Source organism: Pristiophorus japonicus, chromosome 6, assembly GCF_044704955.1.
Source record: "Pristiophorus japonicus isolate sPriJap1 chromosome 6, sPriJap1.hap1, whole genome shotgun sequence".
Lineage (NCBI taxonomy): Eukaryota > Metazoa > Chordata > Chondrichthyes > Pristiophoridae > Pristiophorus > Pristiophorus japonicus.
In genome coordinates this window covers 174,151,188-174,176,399 of record NC_091982.1, presented here as the reverse complement: position 1 = coordinate 174,176,399, position 25,212 = coordinate 174,151,188, and the positions used below count along the sequence as shown (strand labels likewise).

General features: G+C 39.3%; 1 protein-coding gene across 1 annotated transcript in view; it reads right to left on the bottom strand.

Annotated features, from left to right (window-relative positions):
* LOC139265872 (DISP complex protein LRCH3-like) overlaps positions 1-25,212 on the bottom strand; it is a 176,072-nt gene that overhangs the window by 20,884 nt on the left and 129,976 nt on the right. Inside the window, exons 11-16 of the mRNA XM_070883397.1 lie at positions 21,289-21,369; positions 19,583-19,637; positions 18,561-18,722; positions 16,944-17,000; positions 14,394-14,453; positions 4,638-4,718 (exon numbers count right to left, since the gene is read on the bottom strand). Of these exons, the coding sequence (XP_070739498.1) occupies positions 4,638-4,718; positions 14,394-14,453; positions 16,944-17,000; positions 18,561-18,722; positions 19,583-19,637; positions 21,289-21,369 (496 nt within the window). The remainder of the gene's footprint in view (positions 1-4,637; positions 4,719-14,393; positions 14,454-16,943; positions 17,001-18,560; positions 18,723-19,582; positions 19,638-21,288; positions 21,370-25,212) is intronic.

Below are 25,212 nucleotides of genomic sequence, written 5' to 3'. Positions count from 1 at the left end.
TTAACCACCTTACCTACCTGGCTGCTACGTTCAGGGATCTGAGGACATGCACCTCAAGGCCCCTTTGTTCCTCTACACTTCTCAGTATCCTACCATTTACTGTGTATTCCCTTTCCTTGTTAGCACTCCCAAAATGCATTACCTCACACTTCTCTGGATTAAATTTCATTTGCCACTGTTCTGCCCACCTGACCAGTTGATTGATATCTTTCTACAGTCCACAAATTTCTTCTTCATTATCAACCACACAGCCGATTTTAGTATCATCTGCAAACTTCTTAATACCCCCTATATTCAAGTCTAGATCAAGTTTAACTAGCATTTAAATAAGGTGGCCATTCTACAAATAATGGAATTGTGAATATTTATCTAAGAAATACATAGGGGCGGATTCCATTTTTCGCCCCGGAGTGGCGGCAATGAGGTCTTTTGGGTGGGCGGTCAGTCAGCCTCCAGCATCCCGCGGGGGTTTTCGGGGCCGGTTTTGCGGCGGTGAGGAGCAGCACCACCCAGAAGAGCTGTGCTGGTGTGCAAAGCCCCTAGTTGCGACACCGGCGAGCTTTTTGACTCCCACCCAACCCATATGCCCCAGAGCGCCCCGCAGTGACCACCTGGGAAATCGGGCGGTCCAACCTATACCAACTGCAGAGAGGTAAGTAACGCCGTCCTAAGGTAAGTGTGATTGTTTTTTCTTTTAATTTTTTTTGCGATTTAGGTTTTGGTGGCGGAGGTATCTATTGGGAATGTTTGTGGTTTTTCTTTCAGGTTTTTTTTTCTCCCCGGGCTTCTCTCAGAGCGCTCCCGGGCCGCCTCTTTAGCTTGGGATTTTCCCATGCTAATGGCCCAAGTGAGATGTACAACGCCTCCCTTAGCGCTGCAACCCAGACTCTGGGCAAAGCTGCCCAATTTGATGACTTGAGGTGCAAACTGTTCCCGGGCGCAAACTTTCCCACCGCCATTAAAGCCCCGAAATCATCAAAGCCAAAAATCCAGTCCATAATACTAATCAGCAGTAAAATGACAATGGACCTTTTATTGAGAAGCTGAGGTGAAGGACCTAGACTCGCAGAATAAGACATCTACAAAGTTGAAAGAAGGTGAGACGATGAAATAAATCAAGAAGCTATACTTAAACAACAGAAAACGTTGGTTTCAAAGAGCCTGTAGCAGGAAGGGAAGATTAAGGAACTGCATTTTTGGATGATTTACACCAAATTCGTAAATAGGTACATGACAAACTTGTTTATGATTTTTCTACAAACACTGAACAGAAAAAGCTTCTCCCACATTATTGTATGCTAATGTTCTATCTAAAATGGAGAAATGAATGGAATAGCATGTTTTCCTAAATTCAAGGCATGAGCAGACACACACCAAATAGGCATGTGCATCAGATAACTTTCAGCTAAATCACAACCCTACTATAGTCGTGCTAGAATTGAATGAAGTACAACAATGTACTGACATTCTGCATTCTTAGAATATTGTTAATTTCAGAACTATCTTTAATAAGAAAACAAGCTCGTGCACCCAGCCATGAGCAAGGCTGGATGGCAGGTGCTTCAATCATGCTCAGTACTTTATTACAAAGGGACTGCGATCAGTATGTTGAAATCAAGATTCGTCACATCTTCTCCAACTCATTCTTTTGACCTCAAAGTATGGAACTCTAGCTCTAGCATTCTTGCCTTCCTCTTACAATCTAGATTTTTGAAACCCAATTATGGCATCAATCAATTTTATTTCCCATTCATGCCCTTTTTTCCCTTTAACCTTGGTTGTGCAGCTTTGGCCCCTCGCCTAGGGGTTCTCAATAATCTAAGTGGCAGAAGTGAAACAATTATTTCTGGATTTAACATCCTTTCTGGCTTCATGATGTTATCAGTGTTGATTATTCATAGGCTACACAACTTAGGAAAGTCTAAATGTGCAAAGTCTTTTCTTTCAGATTTTCATCCCTGATCCTTTTCTCTCTCTTCCCACCGCCCCCCCGCCCTCCCACACAGAATCAGTCATCAACCCAAAACTATGAGGAGCTGCTGACTTAACAACAGACAATCCAACTGGATGACTAATTACTGGATGCAACACTTATACTGTGGGGAATTAACTATGGCAGTTTTTTCTGCCAAGTAGACACACTTTTGTCAACCAGAGCTGCAGCAAGATATTCCAGCGAGTGGGTCAGAACGAAAAACTTATTTTCTGAGCTGAGGCAGATGAACCCAAGTGGCAGAAAGACCTACAATGACATTGTTAGTCAGCAAATTGTTGTGCTACATATACAATACACATATCATAGATCAGAATACCTCAGTACTTGCTCATCAGAACCAATAATTTGGTCTTTTCAACGAACCTCCAATTCCAAGAATGCAAGTTTGTTCTTGAGGGGAATGTAAATGATGGAAAATTGAGCATCCTTGATTCAGTCACAAAAACACAAATAATTTTTTTGAGAATATTTCTAACTCTTTCGACTGCTGAAGTAAGTTCAATTCCATTTTATACAACATGCAATGTCAGCAGTTAAGTTTGTTTCAAAACATACACGTATTTATAACTACTCAGCAGTAACAGTCAGTAGCTAAACAAATTTGTTTAGTGAGAACATGAGGGTCTTGTGACCAGAGAAGAAAACAGACACACTTTAATACATCATACTTTGAGTTTCTATTACCAAAGTCCCAATGCTAACACCAATGCTGTAAGGCTGCATTTCATTGCAGACTGAATCCATAAGAACATAAGAAATAGGAGTAGGCCATTTGGCCCCTTGAGCCTGCTCCGCCATTCAATAAGATCATGGCTGATTTGATCGTGGCCTCAACTCCACTTCCCTGCCCACTCTCCATACCGGGACAAGGATACTCAGTTTTCCAACATTTACACTCCCCTGAAAATCAAATGCAAGCTTTCTTTTTGAACGACCTCCACAATTAGTCTGCTCAAATTCATTTAGCAGAACTGTGGTTATCTTTGAATCTCTCCAGTGTAAATTTTACTACCCAAATAAGCCAAGTTTTTTTTGGTGGTAGTGAGGGTTACAAGGAATTTGTTAGTGCACAATTTACTTTGGAAATGAAGAGTAGTTGCTGTGCCCTTTCTTACCAAATAAGTGATCCAAATTTTTCACTTTAGTTGACACTGGATTTTGTATCCACAGAGATTTGACAGTAATACAAAAGGTTTTGTGTGTGCATGATTATTGCAGAAGTTTCCTACAGCTCAAATCTGGCAATATCAAATACTGATTTGGTTGTACGGGCCTTATATTTCCACATAATTATGCATACATGCAGAGCTCTGATTTCCCTTTTCTCATGTGAGCTTGTTTCATACTCAGATTAAAACATATATATGTCCTGGGCCCGGGAGCTGCATTTTCTAGCTTTTTTTTTTTTAATATGAGTGACACGTACCGTTAGGGTCTCCTAGTCAGCATGAAGAGTTTTTCTACGTTAGCGATAGAGATAGAGGGAGAGAGGATAAGAGACAGATGAAAGGATAGCTTTCAGTATCTGGGATGGAATAATTGTCTACATAAGAATGAAAGATCATTTAAGAGGCACTCTAATTAAATATACATACAATCAGGATATATAGTGCAAGGAAAGACTTGTACTATGTTTCAATATTTTATAATAAAATTTCTCATAGCTAATGCATGCAAATTGTTATTGTCTGGTGGGAAGATGGGTAAACAGAATTAATCTATGATAAAATGAAGGCCTAAAAATTCTTCTGTTCCTATAGCCCAGTTTACACACATTACAGCAGCATACTTTGTTGAAGTTGCAGTGCTGCACCAGTGGCATAGCAGACTGCATTTCAAAACATAAACACCATTTAAATGAACTGTATTTACATTAGGGCATGAAGATAAAATCTATCACATTTTTGAAAATATCCTTTAATTTACTGGAAATCTTTGTTTAAAATAAAACAAAAACATTAAGAATTCTGTATTACAGAAAGTGAGCAATATAAAACATTGTAATGTGTGGGAAATTGAAAATTCTGATACAGGGCATATCTGACATTTTGCTGGTTGCACAGGTAAGGAATTTATAAGAATGTAGAATCTTTGAACAAGGTGCAAAAGTACTAGCGACCTTCTCATAAGGGTTTATATATTTCCAGTTCTGCATTATGTACCATTTGGTTCATTTTTTTTTAATTTAAAAAAAGATCAAGTGGTTTGGGTAAAATAGAATAAAAAAGAATGAAGATAGTCTTGCAATTCAAAAGTTAGTCTCCACATGCAGATTGGGTAGAACCTTTCACCAGCCCACTGCACTGCCTAAAATATTAGATCACCAAAATCTGTGGAAATACACTCGATAGTTTATTTAAATAGCTTAATGTTTATTTTAAATGTTGGAAGTTCTGTAATCATTTTAACTTTTCTTGATTTGTACCTCTCTCAAATGGTTCATGGCAACAATACATTATTGACTCCGTATACAATGTGAAAATAACAGCACAAACCTAATTCTATACTGAGTGTCTTTTTAAAAAAACTGTGAAGTCTGGTCTGGTGAAAGGAACCACAGCCAGCCACCATTTCATGCAAAGAATGCAAAAATATAAGAACCTATACAAAGCCACAAACTCCACACAAGCTGCTCAGTCACCTTGCTGTGAGAGCCAGGTCTCCGTTTAATGGTATTGGTGTTACTGTCAATCTCAAAGAAGAAGTGCGGTTCAAAGCCATTCTGTTACAGAAAGAAGCAGAGGAGAAAGCTTTAGGCAAGAGAGTCCAACAGCCTGCACATAATTAGTGAGGGACAGTTTTGGGGAAAGATGCCTACAGTATTCTGCCTTATTTCAATGACTTTTTGCTGACAAAACTTACTCTGTGGTATTTTAGTTTTCCACACAAAATGACAAATAAAAGGCTGTTATAGATCTGAATCAAAAGAAGCTTAGAAAGTTAACTCAATTCCTAAATCTTAAGAAAATGAAAATATATATTTTTTAAATCTACCAAAGCTGGCTGATGTTGGTGAACCAATATCAGTAGCTTTTATTACAGCTCTGGAAATAATGGTTTGAAATTATTTCCTAGTATAGTTGAATTTTGAGTCAGCAATAGTTTAGACAGAAAGTCAACTGCATTTTACTCTAGACTCAACAAACTTTTCTTTATGGATTTTACTAACTTTCCTCAAATTAGTATTTTATCAAACAGTATCAGAGATTTTTTTTGGGGGGGGTTGCTCTTGTGAGTTAATCTTTGTATTATACACGTTGTGCTACAGTGCATATTGCATACCACAAAACATATGATAATGAGCTAAAACGCAGATCCTGTAACCTTATATCTGGGACAATACTCCAAAGGGTAGCCTTATAATGAATGCTGGGTATACTATTGTATTGATCAAAGCAAGGTTCTGACAAAGTGCAATACAATAGCCATCTGACCGTAGGAAAACTCTGATAAATCAAAACACTGGAAAATAAGGAATATGTGCTTTCCTGAAACAAAATTTACAGTAACAAGTAAAACTAATCAAGACATTTTGCATATATAGAATTCACAGTGTGCCATCGCAGCAGTTCCTTAAGTAAGTCACCACGTAACAATTTTTGGATAAATTTATCGAACTTTCTCTTGTCAAATAGAACATTTGACCATCAAGAAAAAAAGTGATGTATATGTAAGCAGCAGTGGTATAAAGTATCTATTCAGACAATGTACCCTTCACTAAAGAAAAAACTTTAATTCCACTCCTGATTACAGTTCATAGACTTCAAAGATCACAGTAATTGCAACAAACATTCATAATTTTGCCTCAGTACCATGTATACGTGCCATCGGTCAGCTTTTCGAGCCAGTCAGTCAGTTTGTCAATGTTTCACAAGATAAATCAGCTTTTTCCCCCACTGGCATTGGGGATTGTCAACATGAACTAACCAGGTCAGTCAGAAGGCACAACACGAGTTGCAGGGTAGAATTGAAGGTGGCCAAAACTATTTTTTCCCCATTGGTGACTGCGTACACACTTGCGTCAGAAATGTTTTGAGATGAACCGATGGTTTTTGAGTGTCGCAGGTTTTTGTGTGTCAGTTATAGGTGTTTTTATTTAGTGTTTGTCACCAAAGTTGTTGTAAATGCTAAAATAAAGCAATTAAAAAATTATAATTTTCCTCAAAGGAACTTTCTGGTGTTTCCTGCTTACTTTCTCCAAGACTAGTAGCAACCACTTTTTTGAAATAAATAAAATGTTCCCCAACGTGTATGTAGTAATTAGCTTTATTGAGCATTCCTGTCACTGATCCAGTGAAATTACCAAAATTTGGAAATAAAGGGCCCAAGTTTCCGATATTCACTAGAACGGCGCACCTCCGAGAGGCCCGCCTATTTTGTGGAATGAGAAGCACACCAAAAACTTACCTCGCGATTCTCCGAGTGCAGCAGGCCTGTTCAGCAGTCAGCACGATGCAGCACAACAGTGGAACAGTGGGGGTGCGGATCTACAGCCCTGGGCCAAAAAGAGTGCCGGCAGCTGCACACATGCGCAGTGGAGTCTGCGCACATGCGCAGTAGCTCCTGGCCCCCAGATTCTGTGTGCGTGTGCTGCTGGCTGTATGGGAGCGGCCCGAAGCACGCAGCCACTAGCCCTGGCCGAATGGGCTCCTGGAGCGGGCAGAGTGCCGATTTCCAGCCTGCAGCACGCAGCCCCTAGCCCTGGCCAGGCTCTCGAACGGGTAGGTGAGGTAGGAACTTTTTATTTTTTATTTATTGATTTATTGAATAATTTTTTTATTGATTGATTGATTTATTTATCATTTATTATTGATGATGGTTCTTTATTTTTAAAAGTGAAGTGCTTAATGCTTTAGAAAATCCCCTAACTTTTCTCTAACTTCCCTTCCCCCCCCAATCTCTGGCTTACCTGCGCCTAATTCTAAAGTGTACGCAAGGTTTTTCTGAACGTACAAAATTATTCCGTCCCAAGTTAGTTTGGAGTAACTTTTCGGTGCCTAAACTTGCAAAACAGGCGTAAGTGGATGGTAACGTCCGCTTTTGAAAAAAAATCTGAACTAAAACAAAACTAAACTAGCTCATTAGAACTGGAGCAAACTAAGTGCCGAGAATTGCAATTTCTATGATACTCCAAACTAAACTGGTTGCTCCAAAAAAATAGGAGCAACTCCACCCGAAACATGGACCCTTTCCAAAGAGTGGAGTAGATGTGGTGATGCTTTATTTAATTTAAGAAATTAACAAGGAGATTCCTAGATTTAGGATTTTACTGTAATGTACTGCTGTGATGTGGGATGCACACTACTGGCTGCTATGTATGTGAGTCACAGTGCCCTGCTATGTCATGTAACAGGTGTATTCAATTTGTTTATGCATGCATGGTTCGGGTCCCTTTGTTGAAGGAAGACAGCCCACAACACCTTTTTTAAAGCGGTCAACATCCACGGGGAAACCTGAGGAGTGATATTAATAAGGACGCGACTGCTGCCAGTGAACCAGAAGTGGACTGCCCATGCGAGCTGCCGGTCCGTCAGGAGAGCGGGTTCATTAAAAAATAAATTTAAATGCCGGGAGAGATCGGAAAAATGCCGTGAGATCAGGCAGTGAGGAAAAATGCCGGGAGCGATTGAGCTGTGAGGAAAAAGGCCGGAGCACTTCTCAGATCCTCCGTCAGTTGTGGTGAACATTATTTTTAAAACTTGGGATCTGACAGTTATGCACAGAATGCTTCTGCACAGCTTCCGGTTCGTGGGCAGGAGTCACTCCGTATTAATATCAATTAGGGTGTAATAGATTGGCAACTTTTTATAAATATTTGTTCATGGGATGTGGGCATCGCTGGCAAGGCCCTTGAGCAGGTGGTGGTGAGCCACCATTTCAGAGGGCAATTAAGAGTCAACCACATTGCTATGGGTCTGGAATCACATATAGGCCAGACCAGGTAAGGATGGTAGATTTCCTTTCCTAAAGAACATTAGTGAACCAGATGGGTTTTTACGGCATGGTCACCATTACAGATACGAGCTTGTTATTCCAGATCTTTAAAAAAATTTTTATTTCATTCGCTGAATTTAAATTCCCCAGCTGCCAGGCTGGAAGCAGAAAAATGTGCCTGAGGGCACAAAATTCAGTTCCCCATGCCTATGCCAGAAAATCATATTTTTGCACACTTCATTTTTTTTTAAAAAATGGTCGTAATGTGTAATACTTTATTTGCGGTACAACTAAGAAAACTTTGTGACAGATTCAAAAGAGCAACATAGGCTAGAAATAATAATGGGTGAATATTCAATGTGTTGGTAAATCTGTGCTGTTGCAATCCTATCCTGCACCAAGTCGCACTCACCCAGCATCCCTGCCCTAAACTGAGGTACAATGGCTATCGGTTGCCCAACACGTCAAAACTAAAATTCTCATCCTTATGTTCAAATGCCTCCAAGGCTCATCTCCTCCCTATCTCTGTAACCTCCTCCAGCCCGACAACTCCCCTTCCAAACTCTCTATTCTTCTGACACTGGACTCTTGTGCATCAACATACCAGTCACCCCGCCATTGAAGGCCATGCTTTCAGCTGCATCAGCCCCAAGCTCTGGAATTCCTTTCCTAAATCCCTTCGCCACACTGTCCTTCTTTAAGGCTCTCTTTAAAATCCATCTCTTTGGCCAAGCCTTTGGTCATCCCTGCTAATATCTCCTACAGAGGCTCAACGTTCATTTTTTGATCCCACCTCGGTGAAGTAGTTTAAGGCATTTTGCTAGGTTCTATACAAATGAATACTGTTATTTGACATTTTAGGAGGTCATTTATTTTAGCGTCATCTGAGAGTTGGATCGAAATCTGTACAACTATTTTTTCCATACTTAAAATATTTCTAACCTTTCCAGAAGAAGCTAGGTTTGGCTTTAAAAAAATCAGAATTATAGTCGGCTCCAAAATGTTGGAAAATGCACAAAATAGTGTCAAAAATCAAAACCTCAGAGTGGCAGGCCCCCAGATTCTCCGAGAAAATAAATCTCATGCATTCAGCATTCACATTCGCTCTGATTAATTTCAGTATTCACCATTGCTGCAAACTGTGCTTTTTTGTACTTAATGATTTTTCCATTACAATAAAAATGATTAAATGGTGGGTGCACCTGCAGCTTAACTGATGATCAGCAGGTGGCTTGCTGCGTCCCTTATCTTCATGTGTTATAATGCAGATATTCAGGAACCTTTTCAGTTGCCAGCTTTTCTGGGGCTGTCACTTTTTGTGAAGCCGTTGGTCAAGTTAAGTTTGTTAAGTTTTCTATGTCTGCATGAATGAGCATACTATACAAAGTAGCAACTTTGGAATTCAATTAACAGATTACCCAATTATTATTGTTGAGTTTGAGAATCTACCAGCAAAGTACCAAAACATAAATTTCATTAAAAAACTCCAGAAAAACCCATACATCACACCTGTAAAATGGACTCAGTCTGTCCGAATTGATGTACAGTTAAGTTGTGCAAAGCAATGGCTGTTGATTTATGTTGTCACAATAGTACTCCAAGAATATCGTTTAGATACGAGCCAATAGCTCTCGTGTTACATCATTTAATGTGTCACTAGATATTACAAAGTAAAAAATTATGTAATTACTTCAGCAGTTTCTACTTGGAAATAAAAAAGGTTACAGTATTATGATCAAGCTTTTCCACTGGCTTGCTCAATTATCCCCAGAATGGCAGAAATTAAGAGATCCTGTGATTTTTTTTTTACCACTGCTTCTGATGCATTAATTTTTGAATTCAAGAAGCAGCAAATAATCTGATATTAGTACTGATCATTAGTTTATAAAAATTAGAGCTATGGAAGTGAGGTTCTGCCAGACAGGAAAATGAACACTGAAGTTAACACTTCAAAAAAATAATCAACATTCTAGTAATCAGTTTAACAGAAAATACTTTTCATTAGATTACAGGAAGTCCTAAAGGTGCTTTACTGATTTGCTGCGAATCACAGTAAAATCCACTACTTTCATCACCAATGTGACTTCATAGTGTTTTGTTCTGCAATGGGCTAGCTGCTGCATTATCAATATAATCATTGACAGCAATATAACAGAAAAACTGAACATACCTGCAAGCTAACAGCAATAATAAACATAAAGGTGTGTGTTTATCAAGTTTTCAGCACACATGATTCTGTATTTAGCACATAGATCTGCTTTATAATAAAACAATCCCGCGTATTAAAATAAGCAGTCAACCGTGCATTTATTATTGTCCAACTATAATGCAGCACACTTTGAATTGCAAGCAAGCCAGCCTCAGCCATTAACTGCCACACATCTTAAAAACTCTTAAATAACCCAGGCTGTGGAAAAATATGGCATGACAGCTTTTGTTGGGTTTTACATGATTATAATGATTAATCTATCTGGCTATGAAAAAAAAAGTGCTTTTACAACATGCCGTTTGTTTATGTAAAACTATTTTCCCTACTTTAGTCAGTTAAAAATGTCCCTGCCGTAAGGATAAATGCAGTATCCTAACAACTTATGAATTCTATCAAGTTTCAAATATTTCACTGGTCTGCAGTCAGCCAAAAGGTTGGACTAGCCATTTAAAAAAAAATCAATGGATGGTGGCCATGCCTTATATTGTGCTGCAGTACCCAGTTTCTGCCTCTAGGTGGCCCAGTGACAAATGAAGAACTACCTAGAACAAAGTACCATGCTTAAAAATGACAGCTTTCAACATTCCTCTGGTCATAGGAATCTTGACATTATTGTGATGAATTTGTTTAGTAGCTGCAAATACTGCAGCAGACAAACAGAAAGCCAAAGAAATGAAACAGATAAACTTGAGATATCTCAGTGAAAGTAACAGACCAATGAAGAATTAAAACTAACGCACCTCAAAACAAAAACAACGACCCTTTTGAAAAAAATTTAAAGTCAACAAATGATGAAATAAATATCTGGCAAAGAAAGATTTAAAGAGGTCAGAAAATATAAACAGGATGTAATAAACAGAAATTATTTTTTTAAATAAACCGTAAAAGAATTTAGATCAAGTAAATAAAATTTACAGATGTCACGTCAAGATTAGTTTAAAACTAGAAAAAATAAAATTGAAGGTGAAAAGTAAAAAAATAAAAAATCCAGTTTAAAAATTATAATCAATGATTCAGACACACATTATGGAAATGTTTTTGCTGCAACAACAGACCAGTGAAGGCAGAACTAGCAGATTTAAGCTCACACTCACAGTTGTCACATAAAGTAACTTGACCACAAAACATTCTAATGCGTGGGTAATCAAAGCTTTGAAATATATATATATTTTTTTTTTGCAGTGTGTAAGCATGCATTCCAATGATTTCTGTGCGCTGCACTGCACCGAGTAGCCCACTGGTTATTACTGCAGATACAATATTGGGCAGGTGTGGAGTTCATGCAACGCAACATAATTCCATGCCTCCCTGTTGTCCGGGCAAGAGCACAATGTCACTAACTACAGATTCAAGTCAGAATCAGGTAACCGTGAATAAATCACTACTAGGTAAAACGAATGAATAGCACAACCCACAGCAGTCTTTTCCAACTTCAAGTTGAACAAGAATTGCTTGGGAAGTTTTAAAATTTACAAAGTTTGCACTTTCTCCTTCTCTCCACCTGATTTGTTCATTTAAGCACTTGCTTATCAATTTAGTGATCTCAAAAAGGTTTGCACTTGAAGGCTTTATTCCCTTTTCTTTAAAGCCCGTCTTAAATTATCTTTCGGCCAGCAGGGCTCTTTTACTAAGAGGCGAGAATAGAAAAAAAGCCTTCCCACAAACTAGTAAGAGACTCCTGACAAAAGCACTTGATCCTGTATTGTGTAAGTATCTGGTTGGGAACAGGATTGGAGGTTACAGGAATGGTATTGACTGACATGATTAAATCATCAATGAAATATGAGGATTCCTATGCTGTTGAGGAAGGGCATTTGTTATCTGTGCAGGGCAGAAAAATAGTGGCGGTGTGTGGTTGGATGAATATTTTGCTGTTTTGTTGGATTTCCTTTTATGATTCGTGAATTCTTATGCACAGCTTTCTCTTAGGCGATTATATGGGTTTGCCAAGAGATTAAGTGGGATGGTTCAAGCCCACAATGTGTAGATTGTACATAGTCCATGAAATGAGCAGGGTTGATGGGTCAAAGTCTTTTCTTGTCCTACACTATGTTCTTGTTGCCATTTCTACTCTGCGTTGACCTAATGGAAGGTCATTAGTGCAGGGTCAATCCAACAGTACAGTACACCTGCCTTTTTGTTTTGGTGCTCTTCATTATACTATGCACAAAGTGCAGTGGCAACAAATCAGGAGTTCAACATAGAATTTTCTCCAGCTGGTTTCATTTGAAATATTCAACACACTCATTTCATGGATCAGTCCAAGCTGTCAGGCATCAGTGGTCTGATTTGGCTTTCAAAGATTTGTAAAACACGGTCACACAGAGCTATGATAAAGCAATTTGTTAAGGGCTCCAAATTAGACCTTCAGCACATTCACTCAGTAAAACAGTACAACATATCAATTACTTTGCTGAAGAATGCATAGGTGTTAAATAGTGAATCTAAAGTCACTGATTGCATTCCATTCTTAATATATTATGCATCTTTAGTATCAATATTTTAAGTTAATTTTACCTTCACAGGATGAGAAATGGCAGAAGTGGAGAAGGGAACAATTATTACTCAGTGCCAGCATTAAGTGTTTCTAGGCAAGATATATTAGATGTTAATTAAGGGCCCAACTGCTCCACCCACTAACGCGCCAAATAACCAGGATGAGTTATTCCAGTTAAGTTATTCTCTAGCAAGACTGCCAATTGGAGGCCTTTTGCTGTGTGGACCTGCATGAGGCTACCCAAATTCATTTCAGGTAGACATATTACAGGCAGTTGAGTGAGATATTCATCTCATCAGTTTAGACTGGATTCAAAACTCAAGAACAAGAGTTGAAAAATGTGTTCACTGCTTCACTCAATTTCCTACCCATTGTGTTCTTTATCTTGTCTGTGGTATAGGGCTAGAATTTCCAGTGTTTCACCGCCCGGTTTTGGCCGTTTTGGGTGAGAACTGGATCAGCTAAAAATTCCCCAGCTGAGTTCCGCCGGCGGTTTCGAAGTACCGCTGGGGAGCGGATCGCTGGCTTGCAATGTACATAGATCACCATGGCGCGATTTTTGTCTCAGCCGTAAGTTGCTAAGTTGAAAAAAAAAACGCCCACGAGGATCAGTGGAGCGGAGTGATAGGTAAGTAGCCCTGCAAGAAAAAGGTAATTAATTGGTTTTTTTACCAATTATTTTTAAATTCTCTTGGTGATTTAAGTGGAAAGCGTCCTGAAAATGTTGATTTTTTTATTTTATGTTTTTTTAAAATATATTTTTCATGTTTTTCTCCTCTTAGGCCCAACCCACAAACTCAGTGTAAATTTTTAATAAATTTATTATCGCCCATTTTTTTTAAAAAAAAGAACCACCCAATCGGCCCAAGATTCCATTTTTCCGGCGAGAATCGGGGTGTAACATTTTTTCACATGTCAGATTTATTTCTTTTTTGGGGGGAATTTTTTCACCGGCGATAATTTTGGGAATCTTAGCATTACTTTGGGCGGCAATCGGGCGCTGGCGGATTGTTTGGAAATTCTAGCTCATAGTGTTTAAAAAGTGATCTAATAAAAGAACAGTACAGGTTGAACCTCCCTTATCCAGAACTCCCTTATCCAGAACCACCCCCCGGCCACCGGGTGGCGCATGCGCAGAACTCCGACATGAACAAATTGAAGTCCTTCCTCGCTGCCGACTCCCCGCAATCGCTAGCCTGACCCTGCGATCCACCACTCCCCCACCCGCCCCGCCCCCCCCCCCCCCACCCCACCAACATGATCTCTCTACCGCACTCCCAGCCCCAAGCCAGCCAGCCCAGATATCCCCTTGCTCAGTATCTGTACCCCTCAGTTGGAAAAATCCCTTATCCAGAGCAGGCCAAGTCCGGAGGGTTCCGGATAAGGGGGATTCAACCTATAGCACTATATCTCTTCCATTCAAGGGACTGATTTGTGTCTCTGCTATTTTTTAATGACAAATACAAATGTAAGATAAAACAAAGCTTTTTTCCCCCCTTTGTTTGCCTGCCTTTAAGTTATTATTATAGGATGTTGTTTAGAAAGGACTTGACACAAATGTGTTTCCAGTCACTGTAGAAGAAAATTCTGCTTCCACCAGTGTCATAAGGATATTCTCCAGTGATGGGAGTACAAGGAATCCTTCCATTTGCATGTGGGTTGTGCCATTCAGTAAAGTTTTAGATTACACATCATGCCATTTCTATGATCTAAACTTCTATTATAATACAGGCCAATCCATGCAGACACACTCTTACCACTAACAAGGCGCTATCATCTGTGTGCTGGGACCGTCTGATAGGGAAATGTTTGGGGAGCTGGGGGGAGGGGAATGGGGAGAGAAATGAATAAACATAACAAAACACAAGAAACATTCTCAACAGTCACATGTAGGGACTAGCAAACTAATCATCCGAACAAAGTTAAACCAAACCAAAATAATACAAATTCTGTATGGGCACAAACAATTAACATATACTTAATGATTCTGAAATTCAATCAATTGCAGGAAACCAGACTATGTAGCTTGCTTTACATTAACATAACTTGGTTCAACACAGTTCAGACAAACTGTTACTCATGTACTGTCAGTTGTTGTAACTGTTTTCAGGATCTAGATAAACAGCACATTTAATCAAACTGCCTATGCTACATACGTGTAAAAGAATTGGGAAATTTAGCACCCCCTAATTTCAGTCTTTTGAAGATTTAGTGGTTCTGAATTATCGTGGCGAATTGCTTTTAAAATGTTACCTAATAATTCTAACGTTTAAATCTTTCAACTTAAAAATCAAACTGTAACATTTTCTGACAATCAACTGAAAATGTTTGTGCACTGCTTGCTTTAATGTGGAACTGGGGAACATGGTGGCGGAGAGTACATGGGAACCTCATTTTACTGCCTCAATGAAGCTGTAGAACTGGGTGCCAAGCACAGCTCAGGTACTTAATCAAAAAAAGGGATTAAAAAAAACTGAAAAACAGGAATTTCATAAAGTACAGGCACAATATTAATCTACTTATATATTCATTGCAAATTCATGTAGTCTGCTCAGTGCCATGAGCTTACTAAAGTAATTTGTTTTTAATCAAAGGACTGCAATAATGTCCAACAATATGTTATGTTAAATAGGACAAGTTACAAACAAAATGAAGGTTGGAAATTACGTAAAAGCTACTTTGAATATTACATGCTGACACATCTTCAGCCTACATTAAACTGTTAATTAATAAAACTGAGAATGATTACCATTTCAAAATTGTGGTTAAATCAACAGAAATCTTTTCATTAAAAGGTTTATTTTCATTTGCAAGTAGCAACATGGAAATGCTATTAATCAACTCAAAGTTGAATATTTAAACTGGATTATAGAATATACAAATTGTTTAAAGCTCATAGTGCTTAATTGATTCATTTAAGTAGTTGGGGAAACTTCAATATCAAAAATCAAATCAGCATATCCATGTGTGAAAGAAATCTAGTGTCTTTTGATTGAAACCAAGTAGTCTTTTAAGAGCTAGGAATGTATTTTCTATTTAAAAGACTCCATTTCTACCCCATTTCTGATTTAAAACATTACCTGTCAAAATGTTGTTGGGTGATCTGCTCTTTTGGGTCCTGTATAAGGTCATTCTGGGAGGTAAATTACAGGAGGCACAGTGAACATCTCAGAGTAGCTCCACTCACTGCGCCTCAAGCAACCCATTCAGGAAAAACACACTATTGGTTTTCAGACAAATCGGGAAGTAGTTTGAACAGAAAAGTACTTCTCCTATTCTCACCTTCTCTCGGAGAGGAAAAGTATATACACCGATGCAAATGTGTTCCTGATATTATAGCACATTTGTTTAAAAATTAATGAAATTAAGTTATAGTAAGTCTGCGTATATAGATTTAAGTCCACGAAAATAGTGTTACTTTAAGTGCCAATCGAGGATCTCGACTCAATCCATCCCCGGTTAAACTTTGTGAGAAACAAAAAAAATGAAACCTGATGATTAAACTAGTTATGTTCTTGTCTCCAAACAAGTGCACAATGCCAGCAAAAATGGGAAAAAAACTGCTGCAAAACTGTGCCAAAAAGGATAAATTTTTTACAAGTCAATAAGAGTCAGAAATTGGGGAGAGGTTGGGGAGGGAACAGCAGTCTTCCAGCTTTACGCAGGAAGATTAGTTTGAAACATCCACTCTCTCGGTGTCCACAACAATCGGAGACAATTATTTTGAATTCTGAATTATGGAAATGTTGCTATCCTTGTACAATTCTATAAATAAAAAAAGATGCTTACAAGGATATTTGTAAAATACATTAAAAAAAATTACTGTTCACTGCAGAAAGTGATAGGAAAACAAGAGGCATAGATCTGTCAATACTGAAGAGGAAAATCCACATCCTTTACAAACCTGTCACAGTGATATGGAAGAGCTGCTACTATAGAATATTTATGTACAAATCTACTCCAGGAAACCTGCAAATATTACAAAATCCTTCAAATTAATTTCTTAAATGGTAATTTTGCTCTAAATAACTCTAAATCGAAGCATATCTGGAATATGATTAGTACAAATGAAGTACTCCAAAGGAGTAAAATGTGACAGGTGTATAGGGATGACTCAGTTAGGTGCAAAGATTACATATTCTGGTATGTGATGTTTTTCCTTTTCCAGTTAGGGTGATACTGTCCTTGAAGTGTGAACTGAAAGGTTATTTGGCACTAACATCACTGTCCCTTTAAAATAGGTCAGACAGATCTCTTGCTGTTCACTCTATTCTCGAACATCCAGCTAAACCTGCACAAGGACTTACATCACTGTGATCGCTGTCTGAGGGACTCTGTTTCTGAGGGCTTTGGCCACTCTTTTGCTGCAGGGAGATAAAGCACAAACACTATCATCTTAACCACCATTCCTATAAATGGCATTAAAGTGGCAGCTCCATAAGTTATACATTTGATCAGTTTGTACTTTTACACCTGCCAACTAAGATAGAATACTTACCAGTATTACAAGTAACTTGCAACTTTGCTAAGCAGCGATTTTTACCATCTTTTACTCACACCTTAAAGCTGCATGAGTCATGAAAAAAATGGTGCTGGTTGTTTCAAAAGTGATCCTGAAACATCTAATATGAAAGTGCTGCTGCAGGATGAGTTACTTTGGGCACATGTAGCCCAACTGCACCCAGACAACATTTCCATGATGTTCCAAGGGTTAATATTAGTCACAGCATACACACAAGCATATAAATATCAGTGCTAATTAAAAGGACCTAATATATATATTTTAAATTAATATTTTGTGTTAGTATTAACATTTGAGAATTTTCTTTGGTATTGTTCAAGTTGAACATAATGTTAGAGGTTAAGAAGTTCCCAAAAATGTGATTTTTGAAACAAACTCATCTGATGGTAAAGGCACTGATAAAGCTGGTAAAGTTGAAAGTCTAACTTTACTGATTGCTCCATTGGTAAAGCCAACATATAATGGAGACCAGGTAGATTCCCAGATTAGGTTCCCGATCTGCAACATGGGTGACAGCAGCGACACTACATTTGGACTCGGCATTCCTGGACGAGGAAGGAGCAAATAGACTGTGCTCCTACTCCCGATTAGTATCCTGTGTGCATACGTGCATAGACATTCAGAACAAGGAGAGGACTGTGATTCTCCCATTGCCTCCATATACAAATTGTTGCCAAAATCCCCTGTCTACATTACTACATGAAGGACTGCCAGTTCCATTTAGACAGTGGATACTACCTTTTTTTTAAAAAAAAAAGGAATCTAGAGGATAAGAGAGATGAAAAAAAACAGAGAACAAATTGTGTAGTAATTATTAACTTCATTTTAAGTTTGTAAGATAATGGATTACTTCTGAAAGAGATGTAATCAAGATACACTGATAGCTCAGAATGTACTCAATTCCAAATGCCTTCTTAAGGCAGATGAGGGTTTAAATATGAGGAGAGTTTTTAAAGTCACTGGGGCAATATATGGTGACATAAACCCCCTCCCCACTTAGAGATGACTGGGTGCAGGGGAGGAAAGACAATAACATTTTAAAAAGAACAGCCCTCCAATGGACTGATACAACTTTTGATTTGTTTGTGTTCAGCTAGACTATTAGGCTGGGGAGTCACAAGCTGCTAATGAGTGGTTACAGAATAGTATCAGCAGAAGTCTGAAGCAAGTTTCTTGACTATCCTTGAGGAACACAGAAGCATGGGCTGGCAATTTTGTTAGTTATTTAGGTTGGTAAAAGTTCAGAGAGTGGGAGACCTAAAAGAAGAAAAAAGGGAAGGGAAAAAAAGCAGAGCTCCCACAGATCATTTCTTCAGTAAACTAACAAAGTTAGTACATTCTGGACTGTACTTGGAAAATTAGAACTGCATCGTTATTAGATCTTTAAAATATGAGTGCTTACTCTCACAAAGTCAAGGACAGCTTCTTTCTGAATTTGTTTTGTTCGGATTTTCTCCTCTTCATATTGATGGGCTGCAAGTTGTGCCTCTCGTCTGGTCCGTTCCATCAGTAGTTGTTCACGTCGCCTCTGCAACTCCAACTCTGAGCACCCCACATTCGAAGTCTGACAAGAACAGCATTCAAACCATTTAAACTGTTCACCAACCATTGATTTTCAAATGAAAAATTCCTTTTACAACATTAGGTCCCAGTTGCTGTAATGTAAAGCTGTATTTTAAGTATACCTATTACGCCTAATCTACAAAAGTAAAAAAGGTCAGCAATGATGAATTCTGAATATCCGTAAGATTTAATAGTTGAAGATCCATGCAACACAATTCTATTTTCAAAGATGTCTCTTTAATGATTTAAATAAGTTATCTTTGTCCTTCTTCATTAGCTCCCTGGATTGCAATGCCCGCAACACAACCTGCTCTGATGTCTGCCAGTCCCACTCTGTAACCTACTGGTTGAAGATGAGCAAGTGTCACAGCCTGAATTCTCTTTTGAGTGAAATAGTTTATCCGATTATCCCGTATTGGGAAAATCATAGGCATTAACCCAAGTTCTACTACTCTGCAGCGCAGTGTGTTAATCATGACGGTGAGGAAAAACAAAAATGAAATTGGGAAGAGACACAGAACTGAATGAAATTGAAGAAACTGCCTCAGTTTCAAGTACTCTTCATTGATGGAACAGATATAAAACATATCAATTTCTCTATATCTAGGATACACTAAGATAACCTGGGCTGCACAATTCTTCTATTTAACTCTATCTTGACATTTTAATCTTGCTTCATTACAGCTGTAAATCATTGCATCTGGGTCCTTCCAGACCAACTTCAACATTTTAATTGAAATTCCCCACGCACTTCAATAATGCAGCAGTTCAGATATTACAAAAACTGTCCAAATAGCTGGTAGGATGACACACATGATTTAACAGAAGGCATTTTAATGTCATCAACTGCATAATAATTACCACATATTGGCCATTAGATGGAGTTTGAGAGATCAAGCCAGCATCTGAAAATCCACTGGAAAGAGAAAAAGCAACTTAATCAGAGGAGTTTAGTAAAAAGTAAAAGCTAAATGAGCAGGTCTAAGTTTAGAATCTTCAACAATAATGGGAAAACTTAACATTTATAAAAAAAAGATAAACCGAGTAAAGTATGTTAAGATTACATCAATATTGACATTTAAAACTCACATTAAATTATAGGCTACACAAGTTAGGCTGCTACATCTTTTTGGGACTAAAAGAAATCTTTGGAATTACTGGATTATGCCAGTTCACGCCAATATGGAACTGCTGTTTTCCCCCAAATAAACAGCAATCAAATATCGATAACATTGCTTTGAAAAGTAACGGTTATCTAGTTGACATGGAAGAGAGTTATAATCCAGCGTCTCCAATTATAGAGATTCTCCACACCAATCGCCCTTGAAAGTAGCATTTCCTCACTTCCTGTTGAGGAAACGTCTTGCCAGTTTCTACAGAACAGCTATTCATTGGAATTCTCCTGGAGAGATCTAGTGTGAAGCAGCATTGCCAGCAGTGCTTCCAATGTAACAGAATGCTGTTATTCTCAGACATACTTTGCACAGCTGTCCTCTCCTCAGACTGTCTATTTAGAATTTATTGTTTCAAAGAAAGTAAAAGAATTGGAGATAGAGAATAGGTGACTAATGAACTAAGTATAAAATATGGAAATGAGAAGAAATCTTGGACAGATGATTCTTCACCTAAATTTTCAAATGTGTCTAATTTAAAGTTTCTCAATAAATCCCTGAAAGCAGTCCGACATATTCAGGAATCACTCTGTTCAGATTGCTGTTGTTTGTTTTCAGGCAAATTGTCAGATTTGTTCCAAAGCATCTAGTTGGTTAACAGGGCTAACTTGGGTAATAAGGCCATGCTGAAAAAGTGTGTCAAGAACTGATGTAACCCTACTATTTAACACCAATTTGAAACACTACAGTGCGTCAACAATGGTCTGAAAAGCAACCTCATCCCTCTCACCAGTTTGGCCAAAATGAATCCAAATTCAGAATCAGAAAGCTTAGGGAAAAGAGCTGCTCAATTTCACTTCATGCTGGCTAACCATTTTATTTGTTCACATGGAAGAATTTCACTTTACATAAAAAACTGAGCTTTTTAGGTGGAGGTGGGTGGGGGGGAATGGGGGACGAGACAGGATGAATTGGTGGGCGTATATACCTTCAAATCCCAAGTTCAAACCCTGATCTGTGCTGAGGCAGTAGTGCAGGTGCTACAGTGGCTTTTAGCACTATAGTGGGGGTATGGGGAGAAGAAGGGAATAAAAGGAAAGAGGTGCTGTGGCCGGAGGGAAAAAAAATCATGGCTCTCAAGTCCTGAAGGCTATCCATTGACCCCCGAGGGAAATTATACCATGTTAGGGTTAGACGTGTTACACGTGCAGACTTCAGATGAGGTGGTCAAATAGGATCCTAACAATTGCTGCCTAGAAGCAGATGGATAAAGTATTGGAGGCTGCTGGCACCAATTAAACTGCCCCACATGCTTACCTTCAGGATGGGAGAAAAACTGTAAAATAAATTCTGATCAACATGATGTCTATAGGTTCACGTAGGATATCTGACAAATCTACAATTAAACTGTGCTTTCCTTTTAAAACAATCATTTATTTTTAAATCTGAACTCACCGCTCCTTTAATGCCTGCTGTCGTTCACTGTCATGCCACAGTTGCAAAGTTTCTGGTCTCTTGGAGCCAATGGCCTCATTTCTGAAAAGTTAAAATTGTTATTGCGTATATGTATAATGCATGGCCAGCTGTGTGATCAGTCATTAATTTCATGAAAGTAAAAGGCCAAATAATTAGAGGTTAAACATTTTGTATACTTCTATTGGTCTCGGTCCGCAACTACATCAGAAAATTCAATTTAGTGGCTCATTTCACTGCTGCAAAATTCCAATTCTGCCTCTTTATGGTGTTAGTGAACTATATAAATGATCTTATCTAGATTGTGGTTTATTTGTGTGTACACACAAATAAACCACAATCTAGTAGATTAATCCACAACTAATATAACCAGCAATATTAGGATCAAACCAAAAATGGGAATTAAATGTTCATAAGACATAATTCAATGAGGTATTCTATTTGTCTGTTGTACCACATATTGTCCACAAGTGGACATTTGTGAATCTGCAACTAAAAATACAAATTTGCAGTCCTCTCCCACATTGCTTCTGTGGTCTAAATCCTCAAATAGGAGTGCAAGAACACTCCCTTTGCACAGCCTCAAGCCCAGGGAATTCAAACAGGTAAAACCAGTTTAGTAAGATGCAAGCAGCATCAAAACTGCATAGGAAAGGAAACAATCTATAATGGCGTGTGGATGAAAAGCAGTGGCCCCCTGTCCTTGCCTGTGCTGCATGCCCCCTTGGCTGCCTACCTCCATGTTGAGCTGCTCCCGGGACTGTAGATAAGTTTCACTGGCTTACTGACTGTCACTGTCACTTAAAAGCGTGTATAGCACAAACACCAATGCCTTCATCTTCCAAAGGTCCTGCAAACTGCCGGCAGGAAAACAGTTGTTCCCCTTTTCATGGTATATCTGCTAAAGTAACAATTACTCAGCGAATATAGTACAACCTCTACGGGTACTTAAAAAAAAAGTGAGCAGCAGCACATTGCAATCTTTTTCCATTTAAATAATAACTTGCTCTTTGATTTTTTTTCTACCAAAGTGCATGACCGCACACTTTCCAACATTATGTTCCATCTGTCAAATTTTTGCCCACTCACTTAGCCTGTCTGTCTTTTTGCAGATTTTTTACCTGGGAGGACTGTAACAAAAGGAAGGGATCAGTGCTGGGACCCCAACTATTTACAATCTATAGTAACAACTTGGAAGAAGGGACTGAGTGTAACGTAACCAAGTTTGCTGATGATACAAAGATGGGAGGAAAAGCAATGTGTGAGGAGGACACAAAAAATCTGCAAAAAGACAGACAGGCTAAGTGAGTGGGCAAAAATTTGACAGATGGAACATAATGTTGGAAAGTGTGAGGTCATGCACTTTGGTAGAAAAAAAATCAAAGAGCAAGTTATTATTTAAATGGAAAAAGATTGCAATGTGCTGCAGTACAGCGGGACCTGGGGGTACTTGTGCATGAAACACAAAAGGATAGTCTGCAGGTACAGCAAGTGATCAGGAAGGCCAATGGAATCTTGGCCTTTATTGCAAAGGGGATGGAGTATAAAAGCAGGGAAGTCTTGCTACAGTTATACAGGGTATTGGTGAGGCCACACCTGGAATACTGCGTGCAGTTTTGGTTTCCATATTTACGAAAGGATATACTTGCTTTGGAGGCAGTTCAGAGAAGGTTCACTAGGTTGATTCCGGGGATGAGAGGGTTCACTTATGAGGAAAGGTTGAGTAGGTTGGGCCTCTACTCATTGGAATTCAGAAGAATGAGAGGTGATCTCATCGAAATGTAAATTGAATCTTATTGAATGGCAGAGCAGGCTCGAGGGGCCATATGGCTTACTCCTGTTCCTATTTCTTATGTTCTTATGCAAATGGGGGGAAATCGTAGACAAAGGAAGGGAGATTTTCCTCTTCATTTCATCTGGGGAACATTCTCAGAGCAGAGAACTGATGTAATGCGCCTCCCTAATCTGAAGTTAATAGGCCTGTGCCTGGAGTAGGTACAGATTCAGTATAAGAACATAAATAAGATGGGAATGGGGTGTCCAGACCTCCCACTTCAGCATCTTGTTTTGTATGGTTGTAGCAAGGCAAATCAAATGTCAATATCGAAGTTGGATATCCAAGCCAAAGCTGGATATCTTGTAGGCTGCCTGCAAGTTTCCTCTGAGGGCAGTGCTCAATGATGTGCTCCAGGTCTGATTAGGAGCTCCACAGTTGCATGATGGACATGCTTTATCTTTGCGCCACAAAGGGAGACTTTCAAAGCTTGGTTTGCTTGATGGGTGTTGAGGTGGAATGTTGAGGGGATGGTCTTTTGCGGGTTTGGCCGAAGGCACCATCAGCAGAAGTATACCTCCATCCTCTGTAAATCACTGGTCAGGGTCTCCTCGGTGATGGACAGATTCATCAGCGTATATGAACTTGCGGAACTCTGCTTCGGGCAGCTCACTGGTATAAATGTTGAATAACATGGGTGCCAGGACAGAACCCTGTGGGAGTCCGTTGTTCAATGTCCTATATCTGCTCTTCTGGGTGCCAGAGTACACACGGAAACATTGGTTGCTAAGCATGGAGTTGAGAAGATGGATCGTTGCTCTACAGGGTAAATTGGTGGAGAGCTTGAAAAACAGTCCAGGCTTCCATACAGTGTCACATGCCATTGATAGGCCCACGAGTGCTATGGCAGACTTGAGCTGGTGCTGGAAGCCTGTTTCCATATGCGCTGTTAAAGCTACCACTTGGTCGCAGCAGTTACGGCCGCTCCGGAAACCCGCTTGCTCCTTAGGAATCGTTGGCTCGATGATGGGGGCTAGTCTGTGGAGTAGTAGCCTCTCCATATTTATCCCTCAATCAAAATAACAAAAACAGATTATCTGGTCATTATCACATTGCTGTTTGTGGGAGTTTGCTGTGCGTAAGTTGGCACCGCATTTCCCTCATTACAATAGTGACCTCACTTCAAAAGTACTTCATTGGCTGTAAAGCGCTTTGAGTCATCCAGTCGTTGTGAAAGGCGCTATATAAATGCAAGTCTTTCTTTTTCTTTTTTCCAGCACTTTATAACAAGTGCAAAGTAAGGAGATCAGGCAGTAGCTGGAGGTTTCACAAGCATTCTTCTCCTGCTTCAGGAGGGCAATTATTTTAGTCTCTCTCCAAATAGGTGAAATTTTACCCACTTCAACAAAGACACATCAGAATTCTGCTGGACCAAAGGGCCTACAGGGGCAGCTGGAGACGTTATGGCACAAGCCTCCCACGATGACTGTTCAACAGCCAGTAGAAATCCAGCGGCCAGGAGCACACCTGCAGCTGTCTCCCTGTTTCCTCATTTTCCCTCTTCCCCTGAAGTCAGATAAAGGTGCACAAGAGTGCACTCTGTCTGACGAGGAAGCGGGGGGGGGGGGGGGGAGGGCGACAGTTGGAAGGTGAATGAAGAACAGAACTGGTGACAACTGGGGTGGGACATGGAAAAGGGTAAGGTAAGAGAAAACCAAAATTGTGAGGGGAAGGGAGGAAAAAAAGAGGAAGGAAGGGGAAAAGGAACCTGCGAGCATGGTTAATGTAACAGGTGGAGGGCCATGGGGAGCGCAGGCAGTAAAGCAAACATCAGTGAAAAAATAAGGGGGGGGGCAGGAAAGAGAGAGAGAGCGAGCGAGAGAGTGCAGTGCTCCACATTATTAATTTTAGCCCCCAATTTGGTATAATATGCAAATGTTGACACATGCCTCCAATTTCCGAGTCCAAATTATTTGTGTATATGGTGAACAGTGGTCCAAGCACAATCCCTGCGGGACACGATTTTCGACTTTCTGCCAGTCAGAGAAACTCCTACCCTCGGTTTTCTGTTTTGTAGCCATCTTTTAATCCATTCTGCTACCTGGTTCCTGATTCCATACGCCTTGACCTTT